The sequence below is a fragment of the Aotus nancymaae genome, unplaced genomic scaffold (assembly GCF_030222135.1).
Source record: "Aotus nancymaae isolate 86718 unplaced genomic scaffold, 86718_ANA_hifiasm-v0.15.2.pri h1tg000011l, whole genome shotgun sequence".
Lineage (NCBI taxonomy): Eukaryota > Metazoa > Chordata > Mammalia > Primates > Aotidae > Aotus > Aotus nancymaae.
Genome location: NW_026988422.1, coordinates 10,033,332 through 10,046,876, shown reverse-complemented (window position 1 = coordinate 10,046,876; position 13,545 = coordinate 10,033,332). Strand labels below are relative to the sequence as shown.

At 36.9% G+C, this 13,545-nt stretch overlaps 1 protein-coding gene across 5 annotated transcripts in view; it reads right to left on the bottom strand.

Moving 5' to 3' along the window:
* DZIP3 (DAZ interacting zinc finger protein 3) overlaps window positions 1–13,545 on the bottom strand; it is a 101,356-nt gene that overhangs the window by 55,118 nt on the left and 32,693 nt on the right. For all 5 annotated transcript variants that reach the window (XM_021669051.2, XM_064374581.1, XM_064374580.1 and 2 more), the window contains exons 6-8: window positions 9,889–9,969; window positions 8,209–8,333; window positions 5,292–5,406 (exon numbers count right to left, since the gene is read on the bottom strand). In XM_021669051.2, the coding sequence (XP_021524726.2) occupies window positions 5,292–5,406; window positions 8,209–8,333; window positions 9,889–9,969 (321 nt within the window). The remainder of the gene's footprint in view (window positions 1–5,291; window positions 5,407–8,208; window positions 8,334–9,888; window positions 9,970–13,545) is intronic.

Genomic DNA, 13,545 nt, shown 5'->3' with positions numbered 1-13,545 from the left:
TAGCGCTTTGGGAGGCTGAGGTGGGTGGATCACAAGGTCAGGAGTTCAAGACCAGCATGACCAATATGGTGAAGTCCCATCTCTACTAAAAATACAAAAATTAGCCAGGCGTGGCAGCACATACTTGTAATTCCAGCTACTCTGGACGCTGAGGCAGGAGAATCGCTTGAACCTAATAGATGGAGGTTGCAGTGAGCTGAGATCATAACACTGCACTCCAGCCTGGTCAACAAAGTGAGACTCCATCTCAAAAAAAAAAAGAAGTATTATTTGCTCTCATATATACACACAGAAAGACAATAAATTGCTGGTGTCCAGAAGAATCTTGATCGGAACCAACCCCTAGGTCACTGCGTTGGCAGTGGAACAACTGTGGTAGTACAATATGATATTCACTGCCATGATGGACAAAAGTACAGTAGAGAAATATGTTTTCAATGCCTATAATTACAAATCAGAATATAATTTCTCATTTTAAAATGCTGATTTAATGGCCAGAAGTGGTGGTTCATGGCTGTAATCACAGTGTTTTGAGAGGTCAATGCAGGAAGACTGCTTGAGCCCAGGAGTTCAAAGCTGCAGTGAGCTATGGTAGCACCATTTCACTACAGCCTGGGTGACAGAATGAGACTCTATCTCTAAAAAATAGTATAAAACACATAACAAATAAATGAAATGCTGATTAAATGCAGGTGAATCATGTTATCAGGTCTAAGTTAAATGATTAGATAAGGTCCTTCATATTTATCCTTTAGAGGGAGAGTGTTACAAAATTTCAAATAGTATTACCGCTAGTATACTGAGGGTATATGATAAGATAATTAAGCCTCTGGAAATTATTTCACAAATATCAGCTCTATGCAGGAGGATAAAGTTGAGAAAATTTCCCAGAAAGTAGGAAAAAAAATTGAGAAATAAAAAAATTAAGAGGGGAGGGGAGGCGGCGGTGGCAGCCATGTTGTTGTGAGTCTCTGTGTCTCACCCTCGGTACTTCGGTGGTTCGGAGGAGGAGGGGGAGGAGAAGGAGGAGGTGGGGTGGGGGGGGAGGGTGGTAGGTGGAGAAAGAAGAAAACCACCTTAAACTTCATATGGAACCAAAAGAGAGCCCGCATAGCCAAGTCAATTCTAAGCAAAAAGAACAAAGCGGGAGGCATCACACTACTGGACATCAAACTCTACTACAAGACTACAGTAATCAAAACAGCATGGTACTGGTACCAAAACAGAGATATAGACCAATGGAACAGAACAGAGGCGTCGGAGGCGACACAACATATCTACAACCACCTGATCTTTGACAAACCTGAAAAAAACAAGCAATGGGGAAAGGATTCCCTGTTCAATAAGTGGTGTTGGGAAAACTGGCTAGCCATATGCAGAAAGCAGAAACTCGACCCCTTCCTGACACCTTACACTAAAATTGACTCCAGATGGATTAAAGACTTAAACATAAGACGTAACACCATAAAAACACTAAAAGGAAACCTAGGCAAAACCATTCAGGACATAGGCATAGGCAAGGACTTTATGACCAAAACACCAAAAGCATTGGCAACAAAAGCCAAAATAGACAAATGGGACCTAATCAAACTCCACAGCTTTTGCACAGCAAAAGAAACAGTCAATAGAGTGAATCGGCAACCAACACAGTGGGAAAAAATCTTTGCAGCCTACCCGTCTGACAAAGGGCTGATATCCAGAATTTGCAATGAACTAAAAAAGATTTACAAGAAAAAAACAAACAAGCCCATTCAAAAATGGGCGAAGGATGTGAACAGGTACTTTACAAAAGAAGACATACATGAGGCCAACAAACATATGAAAAAATGCTCATCATCACTGGTCATTAGAGAAATGCAAATCAAAACTACATTGAGATACCATCTCACGCCAGTTAGAATGGCGATCATTAAACAATCTGGAGAAAACAGATGCTGGAGAGGATGTGGAGAAATAGGAACACTTTTACACTGTTGGTGGGAGTGTAAATTAGTTCAACCACTGTGGAAAACAGTGTGGCGATTCCTCAAGGACCTAGAAATAGAAATTCCATTTGACCCAGCAATCCCATTACTGGGCATATATCCAAAGGATTATAAATCGTTCTACTATAAGGACACATGCACACGAATGTTCACTGCAGCACAGTTTACAATAGCAAAGACCTGGAACCAGCCCAAATGCCCATCGATGATAGACTGGACAGGAAAAATGTGGCACATATACACCATGGAATATTATGCAGCCATTAAAAACGAGTTCACATCCTTCGTAGGGACATGGATGAACCTGGAAACCATCATTCTCAGCAAACTGACACAAGAACACAAAATCAAACACCACATGTTCTCACTCATAGGCGGATGTTGAACAAGGAGAACACATGGACACAGGGAGGGGAGCACTATACACGGGGGTCTGTTGGGGGGAGGGGGGGATAGCGGGGGGGTGGGGAGTTGGGGAGGGATAGCATGGGGAGAAATGCCAGATATAGGTGAAGGGGAGGGAGGCAGCAAATCATACTGCCACGTATGCACCTATGCAACAACCTTGCATGTTTTTCACATGTACCCCAAAACCTAAAATGCAATTAAAAAAAAAAAAAAAATTAAAGACTCAGTCTAGTATGAAAGGCATCTGGATAATAAGTATTTCACAAAGAAAAAGAGAAAATTAAGAAGATATATCAATATATCAAACAAGAAAATGTTCTAGAAGCAAAAAACAAGTTCAGAACACTAGGGACACAGAAAATATCCTTAATGATTCCCAGAAAGAAAAAAATAAAACAGGTCAAATACAAAAGTTAAAAATCAGAATAAAATCAAGTTTCTTAAAAGTAGTATTAGAAGTTAAAAGATAACAGAAAAATACACGAGAGGCCAAAGTGGGAGGATTGCTTGAGCCCAGGAGTTTGAGACCAGCTTGGGCAACATAGTAAGACCTTGTCTTTACTTAAAAAAAGAATTTTTTTTTTAAATTAGCCAAGTGCAGTGGCATGTGCCTGTAGACTCAGCTACTTGGGAGGCTGAAGCAAGAGAATTGCTTAAGCACAGGAAGATGAGGCTGCAGTGAACTATGATCATGCCACTGCATTCCACCTGGGGTGACAGAGTGAGACCCTGTCTCCAAAAAGAAAAATTATTTTCAACCCATAATTCTACGCTCAAGCAAGATATGAATAGAGCATACAAAGGATAAATTATTTTGATACTTGAAAGGTCTCAAAAAATTTACCTTCCATGCAAGCTTTCTTACGGGAAGCTACTAGAGGCTACAGGAGTTGCACCACCAAAAGAAGGGAGCAACCCTAGGAAGGAAAACTTGAATTCTGAGAAACAGAGGATTCCACATAGAAGAAAGATGAAGAAAATTCCCAGAATGAACAGAAACCCTGAGGCTAGCTTAATAAAAACTTATAGCTACTAGTAGGGTAGGATGGGGGGGGGCGGGGGAGAGAGAGAGAGAGAGAGAAAATGTGTGTGTGTGTGCGTGTGTGTGTGTGTTTGTGTGGACATATAAGCAAGCTAAACTCTCATCTTTCATAGTGAAAAATCAAAAGAGAATATGTTTTAAATAGCAGTATTTTTTTTGAGAAATAAATATCAAAGAAAAATGTCTAGAAAGTTGGAAGAATGCCTCTAAGAAGCAGAATTTCAGTTACAGATGACAAAACAGGAACTCTTATTTTAAGACTTTAAATATTATTTGACAAACTGAGTAAGTATATTACTGTGCATAAAATAAAAATTCACTTAAAAAGTTAGATAACAAAGAAAGCAAAAGATTTTTAAAAGAGGAAGAAAAAGTGTAAAACAACCAAGTAAAAGACTGCTTTACATAGGGATGAAAATTTAGTATTTTTAAAATGCGTAAAATTATTACTTTAGCAAGTCAAAATTAAAAGTTATATGATTATCTTGACAATGCCAAAAGCTGTCTGCATGTTCTATTGATTACTGAGAGAGGTATATTAAAATATTCCATTGTGATTGGGGATTTAAAAATATTTCAATTTTTGACCCATATATTTTGAAGCTGTATTACTTTCAATTTTGTCAAATTTTGTCCCATATATTTTGAAGCTATATTACTAGGTATATACAAATTTGAGTTGTTATATCTTCCTAGATAATTGAATTTTGTATTTTTATAAAGTGTCTCTCTTTATTTTGAGTAATGCTTTTGGCCTTAACGTCAGGTAAAACATAAAGATCAATAAAGATTTAAAGTTTCTTTAAGGTTTTGAAAAAGATATGTCATTCAAACATTAACCAAGAGAAACCTGGTATAGCCATGTTCATATTCAACAAATTAAAAAGAGACCCAAATGGCTTATCAGGTGGATTAAAAATTACCCAAAAGGTAAAGGACACCCAGAAGGTATGGGAAAATGAAAAGTCTCACACTATTTGAAGAATATAACGTGGTACAATTTTTCTGAGAGGAAATTTGGAGACATATAACAACTTTACAATTGTGTGAATACTGCTGCACAATCCTACCTTTGAAATTTATTCTAATGAATTTATTAGCAATTTATTCTAATGAAATGATGTAAGAAATATGCAAAGATTACTTATATAAGAAGGAAAAACTGGAAATGTCTAGAATAAACTAGCAGGGAACTAATTAAGCAAATTAAAGCAAAATTATACAATGGATTATACCAAAATCACAGTGTATAATAATCTTTATTACTGAGAAATAAAAACTACTATATATTTCCAGACTACAAATAAGTGTGCACAACATCATACCAATTTAGGAAAAATAAAGGCTATGAGTGTTTATACGTGTGTGTGTGTGTGTGTGTGTGTGTGTGTGTGTGTGTCTGGAAAGCTATAAATGAAAATGCTAACAATGGTTTCTCCATTTGAAGAAAAAATATAGATAAATTTCATCTTTATCTTTGGGCATTTTTATATTTTCCATGTTTCCTGAACTAAGCATTTAGTACTTTGTAATTTAAATCAACAGCAAAATAATGGTAAAGATAATTAGGAAAAAAAGTTAACTGCTACATTTTACTCTAAACATGCAGTGTACTAGCCTAATACGGCTATTAATATTCTTGTTATTTGAAAATGCTAACACTGCCACCTCACTTCTTCCTCCTTGTTGAATCATACATTCTGCACTAGGTAACCCAATAAAGGTTGTTTCTTATATAAAAAGTTGTGTGTCAATAAAACAATGTGCTTGCTATAAGAGTATGACATAGTTCACACTTTAACAAACATGATTCTGATTAGTTACAAATAAAATGTTACTCTTAAATAATTTCTTACTTTAAAAGTTGTAGGTAAATCTTCATCTTCTGTAGGATCTATGTCAAACCAATGGTCATTTATATCTCCAATTTCTTGTAAGCCCTTATGAAATTCTAGCAGTCCTCCATTATATCTGCAAGGCATTTTAAAATAAGGTTAGTGTGAATGGGAGTGTGCAGATGGATGGTTTACCAATGAGACAAGTAAACCACATTTTGTGGTAAATAGGGTGGTGATAACCTCTGGCATGCCATAGAAATACAAATACTAGGACTCTCGCCTGTGGCAGATTGGGATGAAATACAGGTGGAAGGGGAGGCACTAGACTGTGTAGTAGCTCAAGCTTGAACAGTATGGGGGCCATGGTAATTAAAGGGACTGTAGAGTTGGTTTGCTTTTGTTAAATGTCTTGGAGGCCTTGAAGAAAGAGAATGACAGTCACAGGTCAGCCAACTATTAACTCAGTATATACTGTGAAAGCCAGATGGCCTCTATGGTGGCAATTTAAAGAGACTCTCATCTCCTATGGCCATAATCTGTGCTGAAAATAGGCCCAAATTTAATCATAAAGTGAAACAAACTGCAAATGATATTGAATACACAGCCTCAACAAGACTAATACAATCAACTCAGGACATTGTGAAAACTAGAAGGCATCTATGGTAACATCTAAAGAACCTCCTCTAGATATAAGGCAGACTATGCTGAAAATGAAGTTCAAGATTTAACCATAGGGGTAGAAAAGCTGCAAAAGAGACCCCAAAGCACAAGCCTCAACAAAACTACACTAAAATTAGGACTTTGATATGCAATGGGTAGACCCTGGGATCTAAAATGGGGATATTTAGGTGAACATGCTTAGAAACACTGAATCCTTAAATTCCCCCATGAACCTTCTTGACTGACAAATACCTCTTCCTTACCACAGGAGAGCAGCCTACCTTTATTTAGAAACCATGCAAAAACATCAGCTGAGATGCATGTCTCAAAAGATGATGCCCTTCCTTCTTAAGATCTTCCCTACCTCATTGCCTTCAGACAATAAATCTAAGGTCAGGTGGAGAGCCCAAGTGAGAAAACAGAGCCCTTGCTCAGGAAGAAAAAGCTTATTAATCTTAAGAATTGCAGAATCCCACTAGAATGTACTGGCAGGAACATGAGTGGGAGTGGATCTTTAAAGTGCTGAACTAAGGGTAAACATAAGGCTGGATAGGGAAGTGTACACTGATATGGAAATTCAAGATTTACTTTCCTAGAAAGGACACCTGAATCCAGTCCTAATAGGGTGCTGAGAAGGCTCCTTGAAACATGGACACAATGGTCTATAGTAAATGAAGTAGAAATGCTAAAAATTTCTTGGAGGAATATTAAAGCAGTCAGGAGGTTCAAGGAAGTGAGAATGTTAGAATGGACTTACTACATAAAAACACAGAACCCACCACTAATTCAGTGTTCCTAGGAAGGCTCAAAGATACTCCATTCATTAATACAATAAGAAATACAGAGTAAGAAGGGTACATGTGTCTTTGAAGAGCTCAAGAACTCAGTGGTGGTTGTCCTCTATAGGCCAGGGATGAAAGTAATGATGCTGCCATACAACTGGACTTTCTAGTGTCAATTATGTGGAAAATGAATTATCTCCAATGTTCATCAGTAAAGAGAATATAAAACAGTTTTCACATCTGGGGAAGGACAGCAGGATAGATTCTTTATTCTTCTCTCAGGCTATGTTAATTCTCTTACTTTGTCACAGTATAGACTGAAGGAATTTTGATCATCTTGACATTCTGCAAACCATCACACTAGCCCCACTATATTGATGGCACATGTTGCTCAGACCCAGGCAACAAGAAGTGAGATGTCTTGTGGATACCCTAGCGAAAAAACACCAAGCCAGAGAATAGGAAATCAGCCTTACAAAGAATCTAGGAACTACCACATAGGTGACACTTTTAGGAATCCAATGGCTTGGCCCAGCAGTAATCCTTCATAAGAGGTTGCCCAAATAAACTTTTCCTAATTCATCCCTCAGATCTTAGCCAAACATTGTTTCCTCAGGGAGACTTCTAATTCCCAGAACAAGCCTCCAGGAAAGACTTTATTCACTGTATTTTCCTTCATATCTCTTTATCCTATTTCATAAATGAGTATTTTATGACTGATTATTTGATTAAGATCTGTATCTTTCACTGTACTTTCAGTTACATGCAGATAGGAACTGTATTTTGTAAACCATTGTAACCTCAACACCTAACAGTTTCTGGAATATAATGGATACTTAGTAAATAAAATGAATGAATGATGCTACTAATGGTTATGGATCTCCATATAGGAAGTAAAGAGAGAATCTATATAGTCTCATCCATACAATTTCACTTTCTTAAAATAAGTAGTAGCCAATACTCCAAAAACTCAGCATTTGGACCCTTTTCAACTCTTTATAAGCTCATTTATACTTTTAAAAACTATTCCAAGTTAGTGGTGATAATACTAGTAACTCCAACTATCATTTAATTATTAAGTACAGCATTTTTGTGTCTCAGGCACTGAGTTAATCATATGCAACATCCTATGAGATGAACCATACACTATTATTAGTTCTATTTTAGAGGTAAGAAAAAAATATAAGGCTTAACAACATTAAGTTTCTTAGGGTTAAGTGATAGAAAATGTAGCTGATCTCAGGTCTATCAGACTCCAAAGCCTATGCTCTTAATGTTAATTGCTAGACTGCCCCTTAATGCCATGGCCTGTTAAGTTTGATATTTAATATTCTCAACTATATTAAAGAAATTATCTATACAAAAAGGCAAAGAAGACAAGGATAAACCAGTAGAGCACAAATGTCACAATGCCTGGTATATTGTGCACATGAATTCCATTTCACAATGCTGAGATTTTACAGGGAAGATCTACCTCTTATTAAAATCCTTACCTCTTCTGAGCACATCGCAGTAAACCACGTCCAAAATAAACTAAAGACATAAAGTTTTCACAAATTTCATTCTCTTGGATCACCATCTTCATCACCAGAAATTTATTCTCAGCTTCTGTATAATCCTGTAGTAACATAAAACTAGGTTTGGCTAATGTAAAAAGCATTTTTTTTTTCTTTTACAATAAACAATTATTTCTCAAACTGGAGAAATTAGGGCAGCTTTAAAAATAATCCAATCATCTGGTCATTTATTTACATTTTGAATCCTGGCATCTCTGTATGTGATTACAAAGATCATGTAGTCAGTGTTTAAAATATTTATTTATACATAAATTTAAGACCTTTTTAACCAGTATTTCAAAGTAAATATTAAGATGGTAACAACAATTTGTGTATCCAAAACTGGCAATTAGGCATGGTGGCATGCACCGATAGTGCCAGCTCCATAGGAGGCTGAAGCAGGAGGATTGCTTAAGCCTGGGAGTTCAAGTCTAGCTTGGGCAACATAGTGAGATCCCCATCTTTTAAATACATATATATACATACCTAACTGGCAAGCATTACTAGCCAAAATAAGGGCTTTTCTGATAACTGTTAGAGCACAATTCTTTATCATTTTTCTAACTGGAGCACAATTCTTCACAGTTTTTCAAATAGAAAATAAGTGACTCTTTGACCACAGATATAGACTCTTTTGAGATATCACTATCTTAATCATAAACAATATAGGTCTAGAAGTAAATATCAGGATCTGTTATAATAGATGCTTCAGTAAAACAGGCATAGTAGCCTCAATCTCTCTAGAAAAAAAAAAAAGCTAGGAAAATACTGCATGGCCTTACTTTAAAATATTCTCTAGTACATCACACTAAATAATTAGCACTACATAAAATTATTTAAAATAGAAATGTTCCTGGCTAACATGCTGAAACCCCATCTCTACTAAAAATACAAAAATTAGCCAAGCGTGGTGGCCTGTTCCTGCAGTCCCAGCTATTCAGGAGCCTGAGGGAGGAGAATCGCTAGAACCTGGGAGGCAGAGGTAGCAGTGAGCTGAAATCGCGCCACTAACACTTCAGCCTGGTAACAGAGTGAGACTCTGTCTCAAAATAAATAAATAAATAAATAAAAATAAAATAGAAATGTTTTCAGTTTGGATGCTTATCAATTCTACTTCATCTAAATAACAATTCATATTCATATATTTAATTTATGAAGTCAAATAAAAATACAAATTTGGGAAGAAAAAATAAGAGAAATATCAAGGCTATGAAGAAAATATAAGAAATAATCAAAAATCAGAAAAAGAAAGGAAATGTTAAATTCAACAGAACCCTTAGAAATTATCTAGTTAATTCCCAGATTTTTACTTATTTGCACTTAAGTTTGGCAAAGAATTTGAGGCAAAATTCATGTTTTACCAAAGGGGTAAGATTAAAACCACAGGGATTAAGCTACACTAGAAAATGGATTAAAATGTATCATACAAGTGAAAGAAGCTAAATAATTTTTTATTTTATGTGAATGGTATGCATTTAAAAGATAAATAAAAGAAACGAAGTTAGAAGCTAATATTAAGTTTCCTTTTTAAATATATTTAGTTTCATATTATAATCTTTGGCCTGATTATTCTAAGATGTAAAAAGATTTATAAAGGGCAAATACCATGTTACATACCTCTTTCTTTCCTCTTTCAGTGAGTGCTACTCCATATAAAAACAGTAATGTTAAATAATAACCAATATTAATCTGGTGTGCCTAAAAAGAAAAAGAAATATGTTAATTAGCTATTTTGACTAAGCTACTTTTCATTAAAAGCTTAATTAAATATCCTAAGCTTAATTAATAATTATTAAAATGAGTAAAAATTATCATTACATTATCAGTTATCTAATAATAATTATAGATAATATATTTTAGATATATTTGAAAATTTGACCCAGGAAGAAGAAAGAAGATAGTCAATAATCTCAAAATAAAACATTAAAATTTAATTAAAGGAACGCATATGGAACAAAGATGGCCAAACAGAAGCTGCCAGCAATCATCCCAACACAGGAACACCAAACTGAACAACTACCCCACAGAGAAGCCCCTTCATAAGAAACAAAAATCAGGTGAGTCATCACAGTACCTAGTTTGAACATCATATTAATGAAATAGGCACTGAAGAGGGTAGGAAAGAGTCTTAAATCGCCTACACCATCCCCTCCTCTATCCCCTGACAACAGCTATGTGGTACGGAGAGAGAATCTGTGTGCTTGGGGGGAGGAAAGCACAGTGACTGTGGGACTTTGCATTGGAACTCTGCTGCCCTGTCACATCCGAAAGCCACCCTGAGTGAGCCACCCTGAGATCACTGAATTCAGTCAATGATCGTGGAGGAAGCATTTAGACAAGTGTTAGTCAGAGGCAAATAGCCCAACCCAGCAGTCAGAGCCTGAGTTCCAGCAAGCCCTGCCAGAGTAAGCCAAAGTGCTCTGGGGTCCTAAATAAAAGGCTGTCTAGGCCACAAGGACTGCAATTCCTGGTCATGTCCTGGTGCTGTGCTGGGATTGGAGCCAGTGGATTTGTGGTATACACAGTCTAGTAAGATACCAGCTGGAGCAGGCAAGGGAGTGATTATGTTACCCCTCCAACTCCAGGGAAAACAACTCACAGGTCTAGGAGAGACACTTTCCCTCTGCTTGAGCAGAGGAGAGATAAGAGTTAAGATGATTTTGCCTTGCAACTTGAATAACAGCTCAGTCATGGTAGAATCCTGAGGCTCTAGCTACAAGACAATATTTCTAGAGACACCCTGGGGCAGAAAAGAACTCACCACCTTGAAGGTAAGAACCCAATCCTTGCAGGATTCATTACGTGCTGACTAAAGAGCCCTTGGGCCCTGAATAATCAACGGTAGTAGCAGTACTCACCATGGGGTGAGACTTAGAGCCATCCTGGCTTCAGGTGTGACCCAACATATTCCCAGCTGTGATGGCTATGGTGCGAGATGGCTTTCTGCTTGAGAAAAGCAGAGGGAAAAGTAAAAGGGACTTTGTCTTGCAGCTTGGGTATCAGCTTAGCGACAGTGGGGTAGAGCACTAAGTGGGCTTCTGGGGGTCCCAATTCCAGACCCTGGGTCCTGTCTGGCACTTCTGGACTTGCCCTGGGCCAGAGAGAAAGGCACTGCTCTGAAAGGAGAGACTCAATATAGGTAGCAAGGCAGTGGTCACCACAGAGTTTGAGCAAGACCAGTGCTGTGCTGGCGTCACATCTGAACTAGCACAGTCCCAGTGGTCATGGCCACAGGAATGCTTGTGTCACCCCTCTCCCAGCTCCAGGCAGCTCGGCACAAGAGAGAGAGAGACTCTGGGATAAAGGAAGAGACGAGAACAAGAGTCTCTGCCTGGTAATCCAAGGAGTTCTTCCAGATTTTACCCAAGACTACCAAATGGTACCACTACAAATCTGCAAGAACCACAGTTTTACTGGGGTTAGAGTGTCCCCTAATGCAGATATGGCAGCAGTGAACAAAGACTTAGGTCATGATACCCAATCCCTTTGAAATCCTTCCACAAGAAGGGCAGATACAAAAAAAGGCCATACAATGGAGACTATAGTAAATACCTAACTCTCCAATGCCCAGACATTGATGGACACACATAAGCATCAAGACCATCCAGGAAAACATGACTTTACCAAATAATAAAGGCACCAGTTGCCAATTCCAGAGAGACAGACATGTGACATTTCAGACACAAAATTCTAAGCAGCTGTTCTGAGGAAGTTCAATGAAATCCAGATAACATAGAAAAAAATTCAGAATCCTATCAGATAAATTTAACAAAGAGATTGAAAACAATTTTTAAAAATCAAGTATAAATTCTAGAATTTAAAAAAGCAATTGACATGCTGAAGAATTCACCACAGACCCTTAACAGCAGAATTTATCAAGCAGATGAAAGAAGTAGTGAGTCTAAAGACAGGCTGTTTGAAAATACACAAAGGAGACCCCAAAAAGAATTTTAAAAATGAAGTATACCTACGAGATCTAGAAAATAGCCTTAAAGGGGCAAATCTAAGAGCTAGTAGCCTTAAAGAGGTGGCAGAGAGCAAGATCAGGATAGGAAGTTTATTTAAAGGGATAATAACAGAGAACTTTCCAAATCTAGAGAAAGATATGAATACTCAAGTACAAGAAGGTTATAGAACACCAAGTAAACCTAACCCAAATTAAGACTATCTCAAGACATTTAATAATTGAACTCCAAAAGGTCAAGATTAAAGAAAGGATCCTAAAAGCAGCAACCAAAAGGAAACAAGTAACATACAATGGAGCTTCAATACGCTGGCAGCAGACTTTTCAGTGGAAACCTTACAGGCCAGTAGAGAGTAGCATGACATATTTAAAGTGCTGAAGGAAAAAAAACCTAGAAAAAAAATACTATTCTAGAATAGTATAACCAGCAAAAATATTCCTCAAACATGAAGGAGAAATAAAGACCTTCCCAGACAAACAAAAACTGAGCGATTTCATCAACACCATACCTGTCCCACAATAAATGCAAAAGGGAGTTCTTCAATCTGAAAGAAAAGGATGTTAATGAGCAGTAAGAAATCATCTAAAGGTACAAAACTCACTGGTAATAGTAGGCACACAAAAAAAATGCAGAATATTATATCACTGTAATTGTGGTGTATAAACTACTCATGCATTCAGTAGAAAGACTGAAAGATGAACTGGTCAAAACTACTTGATGGTTTCAATGCTGAATTTTACCAAACATTTAAAGAAAAATTAACACCAAACCTACCCAACCTATTCTGAAAAACAGAGAAAATAATACCTCCAAACTCATTCTGTGAGATCAGTATTACTCTGATACGAAAACCAAAGATACATCAAAAAATATATACATATATTGGCCAACCTATCTGATGAACATTGGTGTAAAAATCCTCAACAAAATACTACCAAACCAAATTCAACAATATATTAAACATATCATTAATCATGACCAAGTGGGATTTATTCCAGGAGGCAAGGATGGTTCAACATAGGCAAAATAATCAATGTGATATACTATATCAACAGAATGAAGGATGAAAATCTTGTCCTTCATGGTATGATCATTTCAATTGATGCTGAAAAAGCATTTGATGAAATTCAACATCACTTCATGAAAAAATATGATAAAAAACTGGGTACCAAAGGAACACACCTCAACCCAATAAAACATATATGACAGACTCACAGCTAGTATCATACTGAATGGGGGAAAACTAAAATTCTTTCATCTAAGAGCGTGAATATGACAAGAATGCCCACTTTCACCACTATTATTCAAC